General features: G+C 44.7%; 1 protein-coding gene and 1 long non-coding RNA gene across 3 annotated transcripts in view; one reads left to right on the forward strand and one right to left on the reverse strand.

Moving 5' to 3' along the window:
- The window catches only part of PNLDC1 (PARN like ribonuclease domain containing exonuclease 1), a 258,698-nt gene that overhangs the window by 21,279 nt on the left and 214,951 nt on the right, over positions 1 to 22,468 (forward strand). The window contains exons 2-5 of one of the 2 annotated variants that reach the window (XM_069227860.1): positions 8,969 to 9,078; positions 9,266 to 9,320; positions 14,484 to 14,557; positions 16,390 to 16,547. In XM_069227860.1, coding sequence (XP_069083961.1) covers positions 9,003 to 9,078; positions 9,266 to 9,320; positions 14,484 to 14,557; positions 16,390 to 16,547 — 363 coding nt within the window. In that variant the 5' untranslated portion in view covers positions 8,969 to 9,002. The remainder of the gene's footprint in view (positions 1 to 8,968; positions 9,079 to 9,265; positions 9,321 to 14,483; positions 14,558 to 16,389; positions 16,548 to 22,468) is intronic. The other variant, XM_069227862.1, reaches the window with a different exon arrangement.
- Positions 1 to 22,468, reverse strand: part of LOC138287439 (uncharacterized) — a 73,350-nt gene that overhangs the window by 15,934 nt on the left and 34,948 nt on the right. The window lies entirely within an intron of this gene.

Here is a 22,468-nt window from a genome sequence, read left to right on the forward strand (position 1 = left end):
CTGGTCCAAGCCAGCTAAGCCGACTATGCCTTTCTGCCTCCTCTCCTCTGTTGCATGGCTGTGAATGGCTCTGCTATTGGGGTTTGAGTATTGCTTCCAGATATGGGAGCAAAGAAAGCCTAGGTATGAGGGGAGCAGATGTTCCTGACACGATGGCTGGGGATAAGCTCTACCCTGCCCTAGTTACTTTTCAAAGGGCCCTGTCTGCAGCACACACAAAGGAACCGAACACCCTTTGTCATCATAGGCAGTTAGGAACCAGGGGAAGAACTGACCAGAGCCAGTCTTTTTTATAAGAATATTTTCAGAAGTTAAATATCCAAACAAAACATTCCTCTGTGGTAACTCCTCCCAGAGAAATATGCAAATCTATATCATACATAAAAAAAACATCCATTTTTCTGTTACCATGATATTGTCCTCTCCCCACAACAATCCCCTTGTAATCTTGCAGATCATCAGTCCACATCTTTGAATGTTTGTGAGTGTAGCCTCTGAATTCATAGATCGACAGTTTGAGAAGCATGCATTGCTCTAACTCTATAGCGTACTTCTCAAGAGATGGGAGTGATTGCATTATCCCTTACAGCTACCAAGAGTACCATGTGAAGGAACGCTAATTTATACCTGTTGGAGTGAAGGTCTTCTGTGATGTGTAGACGTATAAGCTTGGTTTCAGCGTTAAAGGGAAACACAGCACTATTTCCAGTGCTGTTAACACTCTTCTCCGATAACATAGGACAGAGTCATATGGTGTGGATAAAAACACCTGTTCCCTAACCACATTTAAGAAAATTGGGGAAGAAGGCCCATCCAAAGTGCCATAACTTTACACAGGTAATATAAGTTTTATGTAGTATACGCAGTTGTATTAATGAAAATTGTGTTGCAGTGGCAACCACTTTTAGGGCCATCCTTGCATCTCCCCAGTCCTTCAAAACCAGTTTTCAAGGTAGGACTGGGAATGCCTCACACAACTAGCACCAGCTATAAAACTGAGGCCTCCATTTACAAGATATTTTTGTTTTCAGGCTTAATAAACAGTTAATGATTATATTTTTACCTTCCACTTTTGCAGTATATAGATAAGCATAATGTTTTATGAATGTGCTGTACACAGGTGTTGAGAAGTAGGCATAAAGTGTTAAATTATTTAGATACATGTTGTTGATGCAGACAATAAATTATATGTCCTTATTCCCTCATAGCCCTCGGTACTGCCCCATTCCTGTTCTTAACATTCTATTCTAGAACCCCTTATTTTTTTGTTTGTTATTTTAGAGCTGCACAATGTAACTTTTATTTTTATTTTCAAATTATTATTATTTTTGTTTTGTACTTTTTTGTTTTGCAATTCTTTAATACAGAAATTCAATAGTACACACAAAAACTGTACAGGTTAAAGGACATGTAAAGACATCCAGCGTGTGAGATTAATAATTGTCCAATCCTGTGGAAGAGAAACGATACTCAGAACGGGTCGGCGTAGAGGAGGAGAGAAAGATGGGAAAAGAAGAAAAGGGGAAGGGGTTCAAAATCATGGTGGTGCAGGAGGGTTAAATATTATACTGTTGCAGGCTGGGGGAAACCTATTGCTACGTGTAGGGCATGGCGTCCCATAGACCGACATGTCCAAGTGCTTTAGTCTGGTATGGCTTGTATGTGCTTTGTATGGACTTAAGGGCAGGAGAAATGATCGTAATGTCCAGAAACGGAACACCCCCTGAGTAGTAGTCCATGAGCAAGCCGCCCATCCTGGCTACCACTTTTGACGCAAAGTGTTGGCCGTCGAGGTAAAGTTTAAAGCCTTTTGGGGGGTGGGGGTGCTGGTCAGTGAAAGGTGTGGTCCACAGCAGTAGGTAGCAACAGCCCATGTCCTCTAATTGGTGGGGGTTGTGGGTGTTCTGTGATAAGGGGGTGAAAAGAAAAGGATAGGGAAGAAAGAGCGGGGAAGGAAAGTAAGAGGTGGGGGAGTTAAGGAAAGAGATAGGAGGGGGTAAAAGGTGGGAAAACACAGGGGGCATCATCACAAGTCAGAGGGTAAGGGGTATGTTGAGGCTGTGATTGAAGTTCCGCAATGCTGTGCGTGGATGAGGGAGAAGGGAAATAGATGGTGAAGGAGTAATGGTACTTCTGCTAGGAAGGGGGCCCACACCTGGGTGAATAAGTCTGCCTGGTCCTGTAGGTTGTAGATAACACGTTCATGGGTGGCTATTCGAATCATAGCCGTCATCCATTCTTCCGGGGTTGGGGAGGCCGTTGACCTCCAGTGTCAGAGGATGCATATTTTAGCTGTTGCGAGCGCCGTACGTAACAGTCTTTGTTGCTGTTGTGATAGAGTGGGGAAGGGGCCTGTGTCGTGTAGGAGGATGGTCGAGGAAGTGAGTGAGTGGTGATTTAAGTGAAATGGAATCTCTAAGGGTGGAACTCACCGTTTCCCATAGGGGTATGACTGAGGGACATTAACATATGATATGGAGTAGATCGCATCGAGTCACTGGGCATCGCCAGCATTTCGCATGTGGTAGTAATCCTGCTGTGTGCAGTTTCAGGGGGGTCCAGTACCAGTCATGCAATATCTTAGAGACAGAATTTCAGTCGGGCTTCCCTGGTTCCCCTGTCTGTCATCTAGTATGTCCATCCAATCTTCCATTGAATAGTCCATCTGTAAACGGGCTTGCCATTTAGAGCATAACATTTTAAAAAGGGGTTGCGAGTAAAGGTGACATCATATAGGCCTGCCATTACACCTTTATGGCGACCCCATGTTTTTCAATAGGTAACCACTAGAGGAGCCTAGAGTTCCCAAGGGGCAGCACCCATTGTTTGTCGGAGGCAGTGTTTGAGTTGAAGATAACGCCATTCCTGTCTCTTGTGGAGATTGTATTCCACTCTTAGACTTTCAAATGACTGGAGGGATCCCTTGTTGACAACCTTAGCCAAGCATGCAATGCACGCCTGGCTCCACTGTGGCCAATTAAGGGTAGCTCCCCTGATATGTAAGTTATTGTTTCCCCATAAGGGGGCTTGAGTATGTAAGAAGGGATGTATACCGAGAAGACGGTGTGCTCTGCGCCAGGCTGCACGCATTGCTGTGAGCATCGGATTGGCTGGTTGGGGCTGTGTAGGATCTGTACCGCCTCAATGGGAAAGTAGGAGTTTCTCCATAGCTACCCATTGTGGTTGTTCCGGGTTCCCGGGTAACATGTATGCCAATTGTGATAAATGGAGAGCCAGAGAGTAATGCTTGATGGAAGGGAGCCCCAAGCCTCAGCTAGAGCGGCGTGCCATTAGCTTTGCCGGTGTCAGTCGCGGACGTGTCGAGCCCCATAGGAAGGCTCTCAGTGCTGTGTCTATTTGTCTGAGGGTCGAAAGGGGGACTTGGAGTGGGATCATGCCTAGAACGTACGTTAAACGCGGGAGTGTGACCATTCTCACTGCCTGTACCCTGCTATAAGGGGGTCCAGGTTATCTAGCACCATACGTTCTAAACCCCGGTTGACGAATATTCTCGATAGAATGAGAGGGGAGAGGGGATAAGAGGGGGAGGATGAGGGGTGGGGACAGCAGAGTCTCAGTTGAGTAGTTCTGGGAGGTGTAGGAGTGAAACAACGGCATAAAAGGAGCAATAAACAATAAGAGGCAGTGCTTGTGTTTGTGTATACTTCGTCGGCATGTAAAGCTCAGTGAAAGCCAAAACCATAGCTAAATGTTAAATGCTACACATTTAAAGTATGATATAGAGCGCCGGAAACATTGTGGTTATATAACATTATAACGTCAGCCCACGGGCAGGTACTTATCTGTCTGCTGATCTATTAACGAACTCTAGGGGCACTCAACAAGTCTCTGAGCCCTCGAGGTCCTGCATGTAAGTTCAAGTTCGGAATCAGGGAGTGTGATGCTGTTAATTGTGTTTGACCAATGACTTTGTGTTTCACCACTGCGCATATTAGTTGCTCATTGTTCATCAGTAGCACATTATATGTTTTGTTCAGTTTAGCTGCATATTGGTTTTGACATGGCATTAGCCATTACATTCTGTATTCAGTTTAGCTGCCTATTGGCTTTGACATGGTATTAGACATTACATTCTGTATTCAGTTTAGCTGCCTATTGGCTTTGACATGACATTAGACATAACATTTGATATTTAGGTTAGCTGCCTATTGGCTTTAACGTGGGGTTAGACATTGCAGTTGAGACATTGCAGATGAGCTGTGTTTTTCCAAGCTGTGTTTTTCCACAAGATGGACCAAGCTGTTTTCTTCACACCAGACCTTAGCTGATAAGAGCACGTAGATTTTGTGTTTACCTCGCAATCCAGTCTGAGAGCGAGTGAGCTCAGGAGAATTGGCCACTCTCCAAGGTTCTTCGGCTCTCACACTGAGTTTGCTTTTAAGGATGACTCTGGGCTACAGGAGGGGTAGATTGAATCTGCTTTGACTTCAGACAGGAGCTAGACGTTGGTTGCCTGTCTCCCGATTGGGTAGAAAATCTCTTTCTCGCAGTTGACTGGAGTCATCAACTTGCAGACCCCAGAAAGATGAAACTGAGCTATAGGCCCTACGGGGATGAATTTTGACTTTTATGCTTTGCTTTGAAGTTATGCTATGATATAATCACCTGTATTTGCTGTGTACATTGCAACTGAGAAGTACTTTGATATATTTTGCCTTCATTGCTGCGACTACTTTTGAATGTGTGCTTCCAATCTACTAATTTCGTCTCTCAGGAACCTCGTGGTGGAGAATTAATAACAATACATGTCTTCTTTAAATTCAGAAGTGCATTCCAGAGAGGTTCTGTAAGCTCAGTTATGAAATAAGAGGGAAAGCAGAACAGGGAGGGGCCGGCGTGGGCATCAGTGGGGAGCGAGATTTGTCTCTGTCCGAAAGCTGAGTGTGGAGCGCCACTGCTTGCAGAACTTGTCCCCTTGCATTGTGGGTCTTTGCAAATCTCTCCAGGTCTCTACCTCCTGAGCCAGTGGTCGGGTTTGAATCGGTCTGTGCCTTCCTGGTTGGTTGTTGGAGGTAAGGTGCTTTGGTTGTTGCTGGGTGGCCGCAAAGGCCGATCTGGGTTCACTGTGTCCATAGACTGGGGTTGTAGGCCATCAAGGAAAATTTGCAGGTCTTTTGGGTCATAGAAGTCCTTGGATACTCCATTCTTGGTGACCCACAGTCTCGCTGGTTTGAACAGACCATATCTTACTTCCAATTGTCTCATTTGGCGCCTGAGTGCAAGGAAACCCTTCCAGTGTTCGTTGGTTTCTCTGGAAAAATCAACCGTTACACGGATCTTGTAGTCGTCTCTTTTTAAGGGTCTGTGCGCTCGGGCCGCCGAGAGGAGTTGGCGGGCCTGTACATGTCTAAAGAGGCAAGCGATGATCGGCCGAGGTTAGGAGGTTCCGTCTTTTCTCTTTGGACCCAAACTATGTGCCCTCTTGAATTCTAATGGTGAGTCGAAGGAGATTTCGGTCAGTTGTGGGAAGACAGAGCGTAGGAAAGAGGAAGTGTCTGTACCTTCTGCGTGTTCTGGAAATCCGAAAAGGCAGATGTTATCTCTCTGGCTTCTGTACTCTAAGTCTATGAGTTTACTACGGAGGAACAGGAGTTCCTGATCTTTGTCTAGGGCCTTGTGAACATGGTCCAACATGGTCGCCATTTGGTGCTCCAGTCCTGTTACTAGAGTCTGAAATCCTGCTATTTCTGAGCGCATTGATTTGGTCTCCAGCGTCAGTGAGGTTATAGCTGTGTCCATACCTTTGAATCTGCGGCTGACCTCTGTAATCTCCTGCAGGATGCGGCCCATTGGTGTTACTTGCTCTGAGTCAGCTATATCTTGGGGTTGTACAGGCGAGGACACAGGTTTGTTAAGCTGTAGGGCCTCTGAAACAAGTTGTCACGCCGGTTTGCCTGAGGATTTACATGAGTTTTCCCGCCGGGCATTGCAGGACTTTAGCTGAGGAGTGGACCTCAGGGCTGGAGGCCCATTTGTTGGTCCCAGGCTGGTAGGTGTGGTGAGAGAGGAAGAGATTCCAATGTGGTGCCTCTCTCCAAGACCACGTCTGTGCGGCCTACCTGTGTTGGCGGGGGGCAGGAGTCCCCGGTACGGGCAGTGCACCTAGGAGGTGAGAGGGCTAGGAAACACAGGAGCTTCCAGTTTATGTGATGGAACGGGGTGAAGGGCTCCACTCACCACGGCGTCAGGACATTATCGGAGGGGCTTTGGGGGGGGAACCTTGTCTGGTCATGCCGTCTTTGTGCATCCTCCCGGTCCCGGGGCTATACTTCACGTTGGCCGGTGGGCCCGCAATTCATTGCTTCCCCTCGTGTTCCCCTTGCGGGGTAATGTGTTGAGTCCACTCAGGGATCATGTGGTGGGAGCATCCAAGATCTTCAGCGCCCCCACCGTCTCTCCGAAGCTGATGCTGAGCTCTCAGGCCCGGGGGGAGGGGGTGGGGGGCCCAGGTGGCCAATTGCGGGACCCATATACTGGGACTGCGTCACCCCTCATCCGCTGGCGAGCGCACGCCTCACTTGCAGTGTATTGAGGCCGGTTTTCCTCTGGGGAGGGCTTCTCTCCTCGCCTCCTCCCCACACCAGGCAGCCTGTGTCAGAAGGCTCTGAGGCGCGGGCACGAAACACCTTGACCTTTTCTTTTCTTCCAGCGCCTCCCTTCTGCTCCACCTGCCTGCTCTTACTGTGGGCCATGGCTCTCTGGTCTCCCGCAGGCCCTCTCTCCGTGTCTCTTCCCTGTCTCAGGGGCGCATGCCTCGATCGCAGTTCCGCACGTGATGTCTTCCAGCATTGGAGGATGGGACTCTCGGGGCAAAATGTGAGGGTGTGCAGCACCCGGACTGCCCCCCGTCACCGACTGGAGCACAAAGCCTTGTGGATCTCCCAAACTAGGCAGCCATCTTGACCCATGGCCAGACCACACCCTAGAACCCCTTATTTTAAATGATACATCCACAATACATTACAATGTGTAATATAATGTTAATTGTAGGAAGTTGGCTCTGTATATACTATTTCAAAGTAAGAAGTAGTGTGCACAGAGTCCAAGGGTTCCCCTTAGAGGTAAGATAGTGGCAAAATTAGATAATTCTAATGGTCTATTTTGTGGTAGGGGTGCTCCGGTTCTAGTCTGCCAGCAGGTAAGTACCCGCGTCCTTGGGGGGCAGACGGGGGGTTTTGTAGAGCACTGTGGGGGACACAAGTAGGCACACAAAACACACTCTCATCGGCACAGGGGCAGCCGGGTGCAGTGTGCAAAGCTGGCGTCTGGTTTTGAATAGGATTCAATGGAGGGACCTGGGGGTCACTCTAGTGGTGCAGGCACCGGGGGGGGGGGGGGGCTTCTCAGGACAGCCACCACGTGGGCTATGCAGAGGGTCGCCTGTGGGTCACTCCTGCACTGAGTTTCGGTTCCTTCAGGTCCTGGGGGCTGCGGTGCAGTGTTGGTTCCAGGCGTCAGGTCCCTTGTTGCAGGCAGTCGCGGCCAGGGGGAGCCTCTGGATTCTCTCTGCAGGTGTCGCTGTGGGGGCTCAGGGGGGTCGTCTCTTTGTGCCTCCCCCATGTGGGGAGGGGAACACATCCCTAATCCTATGGGGGAATCCTCCAAAACTAAGATGGAGGATTTCTAAAGGCAGGGGTCACCTCAGCTCAGGACACCTTAGGGGCTGTCCTGACTGGTGGGTGACTCCTCCTTGTTTTTCTCAATATGTCCTCCAGCCTTGCCGCCAAAAGTGGGGGCAGTGGCCGAAGGGGCGGGCATCTCCACTAGCTGGGATGCCCTGGGGCGCTGTAACAAAAGGGGTAAGCCTTTGAGGCTCACTGTCAGGTGTTACAGTTCCTGAAGGCGGAGGTGTAAAGCACCTCCACCCAGGACAGGCTTTGTTTCTGGCACAGAGTGACAAAGGCACTCTCCCCATGTGGCCAGCAACTCGTCTGGTGTGTGGCAGGCTGGCAGACACTGGTCAGCCTACACTAGAAGTCGGATTGGTATTCAGGGGGCATCTCTAAGATGCCCCCTGGGTGTATGTTACAATAAATTGCACACTGGCATCAGTGTGCATTTATTGTGCTGAGAAGTTTTCAGTGTAGCCATAATGGAACTGTGGAGTTCGTGTTTGACAAACTCCCAGACCATATACTCTTATGGCTACCCTGCACTTACAATGCCTTAGGTTTTGCTCAGACACTGTAGGGGCATAGTGCTCATGCATATATGCCCTCACCTGTGGTATAGTGCACCCTTCCTTAGGGCTGTAAGGCCTGCTAGATGGGTGACTTACCTATGCCACAGGCAGTGTGAGGTTGGCATGGCACTCTGATGGGAGTGCCATGTTGACTTAGTCATTTTCTCCCCACCAGCGCACACAAGCTGTGAGGCAGTGTGCATGTGCTCAGTGAGGGGTCCCCAGGGTGCCATAAGACATGCTGCATCCCTTAGAGACCTTCCCTGGCATCAGGGCCCTTGGTACAAGAAGTACCAGTTACAAGGGACTGTGCCAATTGTGGAAGCAAAGGAGGGAAAGAACACTGGTGCTGGGGCCTAGTTAGCAGGGTCCCAGCACACTTTCAATCAAAACTTAGCATCAGCAAAGGCAAAAAGTTAGGGGGTAACCATGCCAAGGAGTCATTTCCTTACATTAATCATATACTTCTTTTGCTTCACATTTTCATTATGTGCTCTATAAACCATTTATCTAGCTCTATAAAGCATTCTGACATGCACAGGCTGTGTTTGTACTGCACAAAACTGCATAGATGAGTGGGTTCAAATTTGCAAGTAATAAGAACATGTACTAAAGTCTCTACTTGGAAATCAGTAAGCAAGTAATATAGAGTAAATCTGATGTTTTTTTCATCTTCCTGAAATGTGGCCAAAACAAATGAATAAACTCAACGTAGAATGCAATAATAAGTGATTGAAAAAAGGGTGCCCTAAAACTGTCTCCAAGTCTTGTCCTCTAGAACTGCTCTGCCTGCTGTCTAATGGATATTCTCAGAAGCCAACTGGAAGATATGCTGCCAGTCCTTGAAGATCTTGTTCAGAAATGTGACTTTTTGGGTGAGAGAAACTGATTTCGTTCTTGTTCTACCAAACCATTTGATCTACAAGTCCCTGCTATAAATGGGATCTGCAGTTGTCACCTCAATTTAACTTGTAGGACAGCTTTTATTTGATTCCTGCATGAATTCATAAAATTGATGTGTTGATATACTGTGCTGTGAATAACTGGTGGCCTTTCTTTCAGCACTGGATATGGAATTTACTGGCCTTCATTCTCTTGCATATGGTAAACAGCCAAGGTAAGTTACTAATTAATATTTTGCACAATTTGTAGTAGGTGCCACAAACCCCATAAACAAATTAAGGGGAATGAAGAGGTGCGGCACTGTAGAGCATGGGCTAACCCTCCACTGACAAAGTGCTTACACAAACTTTACAGCCCAATTCGATTAGATCAGTCTAAGCATGCAAAGAATGCAGTACTCTTAGTTTAAGTAATTTATTAAGGCGCTTCCTAGATATCAAATAAAAGCACACGAAAATACGAACATGAGCGTTTAACTTGAAAGCAGTGAAATGTGTAGATACCAGAATACTCACAGCAGTTAAACAATGACAGACAGAAATGTACATTTGTGTGTGTGTGTGTGCAGTCAAGCTAAATAATTAAGAATTAAAATGCATCTTCATGGGGGTTGACTTCTTCATCCTTGCCAGCTGGACGTCTGAGGCAGGAGGTCTTCGCAACATGGGCCCTTTTCCTGAACCATGCATCCACGTTCAGACAAGCTCCTTCTACCTCAGTGCCATGTTGCCCCACCTTCTATACCTTAAACAAACTTAAGAGGAAGATTCTGACAATCTCTCCCTCCCTTCAGTTATGAAATTCAAGTGCTGGCTGTAGTCAGTCTGTGCCGAAAACACGCAAAGGAATTGACTCTGTCCCAGTGCGCGTTCCAGAGACACAGGAGCTGTTCTTTTCTTTGATGAAAACATTCCCAGACTGAGATTCTTATCACGTCTACCTTCCACATCCCCATGTTATGTTCCTGCACGGTGTTACCTTGTGCTGGTGAGAAAAGCACAAACACGTTCTTTTTGGAAAACAAGTTTGGTGTGGAAAAACCCTAAGCACCTGAAGTTAAGCATGAAATGGAGTCAGTGATCAATACAGATAGCATTGCAACATCCTCCTGTTGACCTAAGGAGAAAAGAATCCTTTTGCTTTAAAGAACTACCATCCGCCAGTGCTGTCCCTTGGTGGCATGCTTCATTATAGAGTTTCTTCCTGTTTCGTTGTGGAATGGGGTGTGCTACAACTTGTGACTTGCACAGGAGCACTTTTTCTTGGAAAAGGAATTGGTTAGTGAGTGGGAGTAGGGTTAGTCTTTTAAAATACTGTTAGAAATGCGGTCTCTAGTTTGCAGAGGTATACACCTTTGTCCAAATAGGGACTACAATCCTAGTCAGGGTAAGTCGCACACAATCCAAATTAACCTGTGCCCACTCTGTGGTAGCTTGGCACTGAGCAATCAGGCTTAATTTATTAGGCAATGCGTAAAGTATTTGTGCAGTAAATCATGCAATAACACAGTAAAAACACCACAAAAATACACCACACAGGTTTAGAAAAATAGATGATATTCATCTAGTTAAATTAAGGTCAAAATGAAAAAGGTTCAATAAGCACAAGTTGAGATACCACTTTTGCAAGACTAAAAGGAGTCTTAAATTTTAGAAATCAACAATTGTCTCTTGATCACACACAGTACCTGGTTTCCATAAAAAATAACGCACGGAGACTGCAGAGGAGGAGATGCGTGAAAAAATAGGGTGTGTGTCGGAATTTCCGGTGCAGCACAGACGATGCGTCATTTCTTTCTGCACTGCAAGGGGCTTTGCGTCAATTTCCGGCATGCAGTCTTGGGTCCTCACTGTGATTCGGGGATCTTTTTGATGCCCAGGGTCGATGCAGGGAAATCCTGGGTGTGCTGGAAGAAGTCGCAGGCGTTGAGTCGATCCGGTAGGCAATGCGTCTATTTTTCTGTCGCGCAGCAGGCGCTGCATCAATTCTTCACTCAGGAAGTCAGGCAGCACGGTTCTGGCTCGGCTGTGCGCCGAAATTCTGGTTGTAACGCAGGTGCTGCGTTGAATCTTCAATCGGGAAGTTGAGCTGCATCGTTCTGATTCAGCTATGTGGCTATTTTCTTGTCGCAAGGTAAGCTTTGCGTCGTTTCTGGCAGGCTGTGCGTCGATTTTCGGTGCACAAGTAGTTTCTTCAAGAGATGAAGTCTTTCTGGCCCTAACACTTGAGAAAACAGGAGACAAGCTCCATCCAAGCCCTTGGAGAGCACTTCTCAGCAAAGTGAGAGGGCAGCCTGGCAGCAGGACAAGAACAGGGCAGCAGTCCTTCACAGCAAAGCAGGCCAGGTGGGTCCTTTGGGCAGCCAGGCAGTTCCTCTTGACAGGTTGAAGGTTCAGGTCCAGAAGTGTTGAGTTGGTGGGGTCAGAGACCCAGTTTATATACCCAAAAATGCCTTTGAAGTGGGGGAGACTTTAAAGAGTAATTTTGAAGTGCACAAGGTCCCCTTTCAGTACAGTTCTGTCTGCCAGGGCCCCAGTAGGGGGTTTGGCAGTACATTGTGTGGGGGCAGGCCACTAGCCTTTGAAATATAAGTTTCAGGCCCCCCCCCCCCCTCTTTCAGCCCATGAAGACCTATTCAGTATGCAGATGTGTCTGAGTGTCCTGTGTTTGTGGTTGTCTAGGTGCAATGCACAAGGGAGCTGTTAACCAGCCCGGCCTAGACGTGGATTGGAGATAGGCTGTAAGACACAGATGGATATTAAGTGCAGAGAAATGCTCACTTTCTAAAAGTGGCATTCCTAAAATAATAATATAACATCCAACCTTACCAATAAGCAGGATTTTCTATTTCCATACTGGCCATACTAAAGATGACCTGTTTACCCCTTTCTGATCAGAATCTATCACTCAAACAGTATATGAGGGCAGACCTAATGCTTGCCTATGAATGGAGCAGACCTCACAGTAGTGGAAAATTAATCTAGGAGTTTTCCACTACCAGAACATATAGAATACACCTGTATATGTTTACCTACATTGCACCCTGCCCTATGGGTTACCTAGGGCCTACCTGAGGGGTGACCTATATGTAGATAAAGGGTAGTTTAATGCTTGGCAAGTACTTTTAAATGTCAAGTCGAAGTGGCAGTGAAACTGCACACACAGGCCTTGCAATGGCTGGCCTGAGACATGGTTATGAGGCTACTTATGATTATGTGGGTAGTACAATCAGTGCTGCAAGTAGCATTTAATTTACAGGCCCTGGGCACATGTAGTGGACTTTACTAGGGACTTACAAGTACATTATATATGCTAATTGGGCATGAGCAAATGTTACCACATTTAAGGGAGAGAGAATATGCGCTTTAGTACTTGTTAGCAGTGGTAAGGTGTGCAGAGTCCTAAAACAAGCAAAAACAGTATCAGAAAAGTGGAGGGAGGTAGGCAGAAAGTTGAGGGAGGACCACCCTAAGGCTGTCAGGTCTAACAAATACCTATCTGGAAGCCCTAACTTTTTAATCTGGGCACCACCCGGTCTGATTAAAAACAGTAAAAGTTGGGACATCTGGGGCTCCTATTATCCCTACTTCCTCTTAGGGTCAACATGTTTCTGCTACTTATGTTTTCAAATCAGTAAAACAGAAACAGTAAAATCATTAATGTATTATGGTAATTGATTTGATTAGTGATTGATTGGGCCTAGAAGAGTTATGTTTTGGTTCTTTTGGTAAGTGGGTACACTTTTGCCCCAAAAATCACAGTTCCTGTTATCCTTTGAGTAACAGCCAAATGTTCGCCACCAACTGAAAGATGATGGATGCTTATTTTTTATGTTTTCATATCTCAACTCTGTCTCTGGCCACTCTGTTGCATCCATCTTTCTGTACCATACAATGATGTTGGGTTCCGCTGGTAAAAATCCATCTTCTCCTGTCTTTTCTGTGCCAACTCACTCTTCTGCTCTCTGCCAAAATGCCCGATCATTGTCTCAAAGTGGTTGGGCGTGCTGCATCTAGAGTGTCAACCTGAAAGAAGACCCCTTCCTAAATTCCCTAGAACCTCAACTCACTTGTCTTGTTCCATGTTGTGGATCATCTTGTAATCCTTTTCTAGGCTTACTGCATCAAGTTAGATGACCGTAGATTTCTTTGCACAAATCTGCAATATTAGGTGATCTTCCTTCTCATCTGTCATCCTACTTCATGTCTCCTGAATAGTTGTAACACAAAAAGGAGTATACTTTTCATATCCTGTTTTAGAATGTGATGCCTTTTCACTCCTGTATGATCATCTGAACCAGGTGTTTTCAGGGCAGAAAATAGACACTACCTTGTCTCATCTCTGTGTGTTTTCCTGTCCCATTTGAAAAATGTGCATTCAAAAATATAGCCTGTCAAATAGTGACTCTACCTAAATATCTCCCTACAAAAATGTTCACCTAAAAATTGCTAAATCTAGCCAGACTAATGGCCCGATTACGACATTGACAGAGGGGGATTTCTCCATCACAAATGGATATCCCACCCACCGTATAAGTTCCATTATAGTCTATGGAACTTGTAATACGGCGGACGGGATAGCCGCACGTTTGGGACGGAGTAATCCCCTTAGCCAAGGTCTAATCTGGGCCTAAATCTCCTGCTTTTGTCTGCATTCAGTTATCATTGTAAACTTGCATACTTGCATGTTTCAGTGCCTAGAGGGAAGAGCTTGTTAGGTTGATTTGGTGCTAGCTAATGTTTTTTGAAGGGAGATATAAATGAAATATTTTGGAGTTTGTATTGTTATTTCATTTTGTTTTCAATTGCTGCCCTATCTTCTGAAAGTTAGAGCACCTCAAGATGCTTGACGTAACACATTTGTGCTGTATAGACTGCGTTAATTTAATAGTTTATAGTTTCTCCATGCTGACATTATGATATGGTGTTAGATTTCTGGCCATTGGAGGAACTCAGTGTTCCTACATTTAGTCCTCTGCCATCACGTCATCAACCAAGCAGATGTGTACAGTTTTGATCCAAGAGGGCTAGCACCACTGACCTAGGATATCTGGTTCTGAACTCCCTATCAGTTCATTCATTATTCAAGAATAGTAGCAAAAGACTTTGATTAATTGAGCATAGAGGTTGTTTCCGAAATAAGCAGGGCAGGGTTAGTCTGATCTTGATATTGGGACCCTTTTATGGTTGTCCTAATGTGTTTTTGAATCTTTTTATTCTAGCAATAATGTGCCACTGTTGCTTTCTTTCTGTAGTGAGCATTAGGTCTTATTTTGGTTCATAACTTTATCTGATTGTGTTATTGAACAGCATTCTGACATCCTTTGGTATGTACTGTGCATGGGGAGATTTCAATCATCTATGATTTCTTTCTCCAGTCTCTTTGACTCCGCCTCAGACTGGTACCGTAAGGCTCGTCTCAGTGTTAAGAAGTTCTCCGTTTGCCAAATTGGTACGTAAACTATTTATATTTTACTAATAATAAGTGTATCACTTTATCTGCTTTATTGAGGATTTCCATTTTTTTTTTTTTTTTTTTAACATTTTAAATGCGTTGGTGTTTTCTACATCAAAATGACAAACTTATTATTGCATGTTTTAACCAGTTCTTTGAAATTGTAGGTCATAAAGGAAAAAAAAAAAAATCTTCTTTTACGCTACACTAATTCTAATATGTTTTTGTAACAAGTTGCTAACTGCTTTTTGGTGTGTTTTATTTTGCTTAACAAATTCCTCTTTTATTCTTCATAAATACCACAATACTATCTATTTCACATGAAACAACAAGACACCAAGAATTTAAGCACTTTGTGGGAGTGGGATGTTGTATTGTAATGCCTTCTGGTGTATGTTAAAAGGATATTACTGGTCACCTTGTAGTTCCTTGACCTTATGAAGGAACTCTGGATTCATCCTCATTTGGGACCAGATGTATGAGCTTTTGTTTTGCGACTCGCAAAACAAAATGTACTGCAGTGTTAAATACACTGTTTGTGATTCCCAATTGGGTCGCAAATGACCTACCTCATCAATAGTTGTGAGTAGGTCACAATTTGCAAATCCACTCGAAATGGCTGCACACACAGGGATGGTGGCCTGCTGGGGACAGTAGAACACGATGTCTGTGACTGCTTTTTAAATAAAGCATTTTTTTAATGCATCCTGTTTTCCATAAAGGAAGACAAGATTCATTTAAAAAAAAAAAAAAAAGTTTTGTTTTTATTTTTTCAGAGTAAGCTGTGGTCTGTGGGACCACAACCTGCTCTGAAAAAATATTTGCGTTTTCTTTCACAAATGGGATGGGTTCCCTTGGGGACCCCTTCCCATTTGCGAATGGGTTCGCTCCAGTTAGAAATTGTTATTAACTGTGATTGTTTTGCAACCGCATTCACGGTCTAAAAACAATCATACATACCATTCAAATTTGGTATCAGGAAGGGATGCCATGAACATGCCCCCTCCTTATACCGAATCACAAAACCCAAATTATGATTTGGCAACAAGTTACCAAATCGCAATTTGGGTTTTGTACATCCCCAAAAACATTTTTCTAGTCGTTAATTGGTCCGTTTGCGACTAGACAAATGCTTTGTAGATGTGGCTCCGCGACACGGAACTCCTCAGAGACTTGTAGTATCCTTATAATGTGTGGCTGGGGGTACTCAATCCCGCTTACTCCATTTTACTAGGAAATTAAATACTAACCTCAGTTTGTTAGACAAGGAAGAACTTTACCTGGAGTAAATAAAATTACTGTTTACACAATCCGGCTGTTGATTACCTCATTGTGTTTGAATCTTTTGAGAAGCAGTGCGAATTGCAGCATTCATGTTTATTTGAATCAGCCAGTCCTACGGCTACTATAAGAAAGTATTTTTGTTGGCCATTCAGAATTTGACTCCCTCTCTTTAACTTGATTATGATAGGCATACGATGAGCTGTCTGTGTGCCTTGGATCAGTGGCTTCTCTGTAAACAAAGAGCTACAAATGGAGCAAAAGAATCATTTTGGCTTCACTTTTCACCCATTGTTGTTCTTTTGGATAGTTTAGTTCAAATGAGTTGTAGAGAGATGAGTCTCCATTCCAGTTTGTTTGGTAGCCTCTTTGTAGCATTGCCTCTTGAACAATGGGTGGGGTAGGTTAATGAGTTTAGCAGAGGTCCCTAAATCTATTGCTCATATGACCTTGAAGCCCTTCTCTTGGTTGGTTGACAGCAGGAGGACGAAGCATTTCCATGTATAGTGATTTCCTAAACATGTTTATTTAACTTTCTACTTCACCAGGGTTGTCTCTGTTCTACAAGCAAGACTCAAACCGCTTCATCTCGCACTCGTTCAACTTCTACCTCTTCCCAGCTACCTTTGCACGAATCGATTCTGAGTTCAGTGTACAAGCATCCAGCATTGCTTTCCTCTCTAAGTTTGGTTTTGATTTTAACAAGGTAAGCAATGAGAGACCTATTGAGGTTTATTAGTTTCTCCAGTGCCTGCTGCATTCTTCTGTCCTTTCACCTGTGACCAAGAAACATCTGGAAGATGTTAGTACTCTTTCCAAATAAACTAAAGTTTCCTGTAAGGACTAACAAATTCTTAAATACAACTTCCAAACAAATGTACATGTGAGGGGGCATAGTCTGTTTTAGTGTCTCATGGTAAGCCGTTTCCCAAGTCCATCGGAGCCTGCAGAATCTAACTTCGAATTTGATTTTCATCTTTAGAGTGCAGTTCCTCTGGAGAGAGGCTGCTTTTGTCCATGCAGTAGTCTGAGATGGAGAATGATGTAAATTTACATGATTTTTCAAATAGATGTCAGGCGATTTCCTGCAACTGCAATGTTCACAGCCATTCTGGTGGCCTGAGATCGTTAGCGTGGTGGGGTGGAGCAGCAGGCTTACCAGTCAAAAACAAATGCTGTCACTCTGCCTGTGTTGCTCAAAATAAGACATATTACAGAAATTACAAAAACTGGTTTAAACATTTTTTCCTCTTCTTTTGCTGCTTATGTAATAGAGAATAGGGCAAACAAAGTATCTACAATCCATAGTGTAGAAATGTTTTTTACACAGAAGCAATTGTGGAAACCATGCGAAACTTGCATGACTAACGTACATTCATGAACACAGAAAAAAATTGTGAAATTGATTTGTGCCATGGTTGCACTGATGCTTCATTTCTCATTTAACTAGTTGGAAATAGGTATGCTTTATTATTATTTTATTTTTTGTACATGTGCATAGATTCTTAAATATATGGCAACAGCTAAAAGTCAACCTAAAGTTATAACCGAGAGTAGCTAATGTGTTGGAATTCCATTTGCTCCTACAGCCCTTGTAGGACTTTGACATTTATCCTTATGATTGGGACCAAATGAGGGCTTCTCAGATTGTGCATAATCTTTTTCTTTTTACATAATATATAAGATCAATGTTGGGACAGTAATGTTCCCTTTGTAGTGCACATTTGTTTTCCCCTGCAGTAAGTGCCAGGCTGTGAGTATCTCGTATCTTGGTTTTAGGTTTTGGCCCAAAGCTCGGGCTGAGTGGGGGTGTGGACAACCCTAGGCATTGATGTGAGTGAGGTACTGGCCCCGGAGTGGTGCACCAAGCTTACCCTCATTTGTTTAACAGTGGGCTCCTGTTCATATTGTGGTTTTAGTATGGTGAGGGGTGGTGTTTTGTGAATCACTAGTTGTGACCAGTTATTCCTGTGTGTTGCTAGAGTGGAAGCCTGCTGGTCCACTCCTGTAAAGTTCCACTTCTTTGCGCTAACCAGAACATATCCTTAACATCCCAAGTGTATTTTATGCACATTTGTGGCCTGAATGGTACATGTGTTTGAATGAGCAGGCTTAATGGAGGCACAGGTGATCCATTTTACAACCCCATGCCTATTATTATGCACAAGATGGAGGTGTTTTCCCATATAATGGAAATTAATTTTTTACATTCCTGAAGTTGGAGGGGCAAACCTCCTTTACAAATTTGATTACATCCTTTTGCTGAGAGGAGCTGCTGATTAGTCTTACTGCAAAAACAGCAAGGTGATGGATGGAATGCTTGGCTTAATCTCAATCACTGGCAATCGCTCGGCTTGCAAACCAATCCATTGTTTTTTTTTTTTTTTTTTTTTTTTTTTGCCCACTATGCAACCTTAGTGTGGACCTAGCCATATGCAAATTGGTCTTGACCCTGCTCCTCATGAAAACAGTCCAGTCTGAACTACCAAGCCAGGTCCTCTCTGAATCCGAGCATACGCAACCTAGGAACGGTTCAGCCGTTGTTAGGGCTCCTCAGCCAGGTATAGCTTGGTTCTGCTGGCACATTGAGCCCGTGACCCATGTCTGGGCATACACGCTGCACTTAGGGCGGCAAATAAAAAAACAACAAGGTGATGGACAGCCACTGGCAATCGCTCCGACCACATCCTAGTCCATCGATTTCCCCAAACTTCTCCCCTCCCCATGCCATTTTAGCTTGAACCCAGCCATATGCAAATCAGTCTTGACCTTGCTCCTCATGGGAACAGTCTAGCCCGAACTGCCAAGCCAGGTCCTCCCTGAACCAGAACACAAGAAACCTAGGACCGGTTTTGTTCTAGTTAGCGTTCTTCAACCAGGTATAGCTTGGTTCCAACCCTCTCAACAGGTTGAAAGGTTGCTGAGAGGGGAAGCTTCTCCCTCTTTTGCGCCTTTTGTTTTGGGTTCCCCCAGGCAGGGAGATACCCGCCCCACCACTCCTTCCTGCTGACGCTAGAGGGCAAAGTCTGTAGCTTGACCAATAGGAGCAGAATATACAAAGATCAGGTAAAGTTTGAAACTGGTCCTTGAGCAGCAACTACGGAACATACAAACTTTGTCCACAAACATAATATAAGTATTTTAATGTTAAGAGCTTATTTAGCGCAACATCTACCCCCATGGGGTTTCCCGTTGCTTAAGAAACAGATGGAGAATACCACTGACTATCTGATTCAGAACAGCCTAGTTTTCAGTTGTCTGTGAAAAGTAGTAAGTAAAGGGCTGAATCTTAAGTGTTCTGCAAGGACGTTCCAGTGGTTAGGGCCGACCTACCATGCAAGCCTTTTTAATTCTAGAAATGGTGCAGAGGGATAGGTTGCTTGAGCGAAGTGAGCGAACCGGGTGATTAGGCTTTATTAAATCCATTCTGTGATGAGGGATCAGTCCCTGCCCTTGCTTTAAAAACATAGCACAGGGCTTTAACTCGAATACGTTTCTCCACTTTGACCTAATGGAGCTCACGAAAGAGGGGAGAGGCCGATTCTTATATTGGCAGTTTATGTATCAATCTAGCTGCTGCATTCTGCACCACCTGTAGGCGTCACAAGGAGGTTTTATCCACTTCCAAATACAGGATGTTTCCATAATCCAGTCTGGGCAGAATGCGTGCCTAGACCGCAGTTCTTTCAGCAGAAGTATCCAAATTAACTTTCGTAACCATTGTAAAGTCGAAAAACAGGTAGCAAATACCTTTTCCACCTGTGACTTCATGGACAGCTTAGAGTCCAGTAAGAAGCCAAGATTCTTGACTTTGGGAGCTGGGGCAGGAGTAGCTCCTAGGGCCATTGACCAGTGCTGAAGTCCCCAGATGGAGGGGTTCTTACCAATAGTCAGCACCTCCGTCTTTTCTCCATTAAGCTTCATCGAGTTGTTATTCATCCAAGCGGCAACTTGAGACAGGCAGGAGTTCAAATACTTGTCATTCTGGTCCTGAGTGGCTAGCAGGGTAACCCTTATGTTGCCTTAATTCTCAACAACTTGTACCAGACATCTCACACCACTTTAGGCCAAGACAGACCTTTGAGCTAGAGAGTTGCGGTAGCTGACTGCCAACTTCACTTGCCAGGTTCAAGAATAAGAATATGGAAACTTTGCATTCTGCCAGGAGGAGCTGCTTTGCAATCCACTTGGAAGAAAGAGTCCACTCTTTCCTTGAGAGTGATATTGCTGGTATCCGTACATAAAAAGAAGCCTGCTGAGAAGATGCAAGGAAAGAATCAACACCAGCCAGCATAGTGAGACATTGTATCCCTGGTCCTCTGACTGAACTGAAGCAGAAGCACCTGCAGTGGCTGGGCTCTGAGGAAAATGTCAACTTCTTCCTCAGTTTCATCAAAAGTAACAAACATGCCTAAATAGGCTCGGCAGTAGATGAAACTCACAACCACAGTCAGCAGTTATTCATAGCAGACCTATGACCAGGCTGACTGCTACTTCCTAGGATGGACTCTCGGCTGTCAAGAGGGGGGTTGTGAATTAGGACATGACGAAGATCAAGCAACCAGGATTTCCTGCCCTTTTTGTAGCACAGCCACACATTTTCTAGACAGCTGTACCTTTGCATTTCCACCTGTTTAGAATGAAGGCATTTGCGTGCCATCTTTGATTCGTTCATGAGAGTTAGTGGGGCCAGGATAGTCTACGTGGCAGTCCTTTTCAACTCAAGGTGCAAGTGAGCACACCCACAGGAGTGGCACTACTTCACATACTTAAGGTACTTTCTAAAACCAAGGTTGTTGGAGGACACAGTAACTCTTATCTAATAATGAAGAAGCTAGTTCAATAGCTATGAGCAGTAATAGGCAAGGAAAGCACTCTATGCAGCAGACACATAAGATTAGGATCTTAGGTGACAGAAAGCTGTGTGCACTATTTGTTTATTTGAGCGAAAGGATATAGGATGCTTCTTTTTTAGAAAGTATCTCTTTGCAGCAAGATAGTAAGGAAGAAAGATTGAGGTATTGGTTATCAGTTATTAAGCAACGCTGTGCGTCTTAACAGTTTGCAGTCCTCAACATAACTGTGATATGTTGGGCTTGCCCATGTTGTAAAGAATTCAAGTTTCCCTGTAAAAGATTTAAAGCAGACCAGAATATAGCAGAGCATGTACATTTGTTTAGAAAGAGTTTGAAAGCCATTTTCAATAATTTTGAAAGCAGTTTACATTGTTTCCCTATTGGGGTTGGACTTCTCTGCAGGGCCACCCCCAAACATTTTGCCTTCACCGCTCCTATTTGTCTAAATTCATTTGTTCCAGGGTTAGGACTCTGTGCACTTTACAACTACTAACCATTGCTAAAGTGCATGTGTTCTCTCCTTTAAACATGCTAAAATTGGCTTACACCTAACTGGCACATTAAATGTACATGTAAGACTCTAGTAAAATGGCACTACTTGTACTCACGGCCTGTAAATTAAATGCTACTAATGATCCTGCAGAACTTGCTTTGACCTGTCTCAGGTCTGCCAATGCAGCATGTGTGTTTGTGTAGTTTTAAACTTGCATTTCAGCCTGGCAAACTAAACCTTTTGCCAGGCCCAAACGTTTGTTTTAATACATATAGGCTCCTAGGGTATATCCTTAACAGCTCATAGGGAAGGGCCCATTGTATTTAAAAAGTTGGACATGTACTTTTATGTTTTACATGTCCGAAATTCATTTTTCACTATCACCATGTATATCTTTACCATGGGATAACTTTTGGTTTAATAAGCGATAATGTTTAGGAGCAGGTAGGTAAGTCATGTTTAGTGTCTGAAGAATTTTAATTTTAAACCCTCTTTGAAGTGGTATTTTAAGGCATAATTCTGAAAATGCCCCTTATTGAAAGTTAGCATTTCCATGTCCTAACCATTAGGTGCTTGCAGCCTTTTCCTGGGTCACATGATTTGATGTAGTTGTTTTTGTGTATTCTCCCCCAGACAGTATTGAAATAGAGGGTTTGGTTGTTGGCAGTTTGACATCACTGGCAGGAAGGGGGTTTGGAGCCGTCACCTTCCATACGTGCACTTCAAACGCACTGGCCCAGCACACACAAAGGACTTCACACGAGCCTAGACATACTGGGAACAGGGCAAAGTATGGAGGCAGGAAACACTGTAGGGGGAAAACTCCAGGTGCTTCTACTTCAAAACATGCACCAAATATAAAAATGGGACCTCTAGACTCACTCTTCAGTACACTTCTAGACCTATGGATATTACAGAAGGTCTGTCCTGCTGACATACTGCACTGGACCTGAGCTAAAGGGACACAAGAATCTCCAGAGTGCCTCATGTAGCTGCCCAGCTGACCTGCACTAGACCTGCCTGGACCCTGTTGGTGTCTGCTGGAGTGAGTACCTGATCATGAACAGGTGCCTCCCAAATCCTGGGCTCTTAGTGTGCCATCAATTGAATTTCTCCTGGAAGAAAGGAGAAAGAACTGACTCTTTGTGATGCCAATTGGGCCAGTCCACACCAAGATATTGCAGCCCACGCCAGATGCCAAAGCAAAAGTCCGGTGAACCTGACTCTTTGCATTAGAGCGACCACGAGTGACAGCCGGAACGCATCCATGAAGCTCTT

Source organism: Pleurodeles waltl, chromosome 4_1 (assembly GCF_031143425.1).
Source record: "Pleurodeles waltl isolate 20211129_DDA chromosome 4_1, aPleWal1.hap1.20221129, whole genome shotgun sequence".
In the NCBI taxonomy this organism is placed as follows: Eukaryota; Metazoa; Chordata; class Amphibia; order Caudata; family Salamandridae; genus Pleurodeles; species Pleurodeles waltl.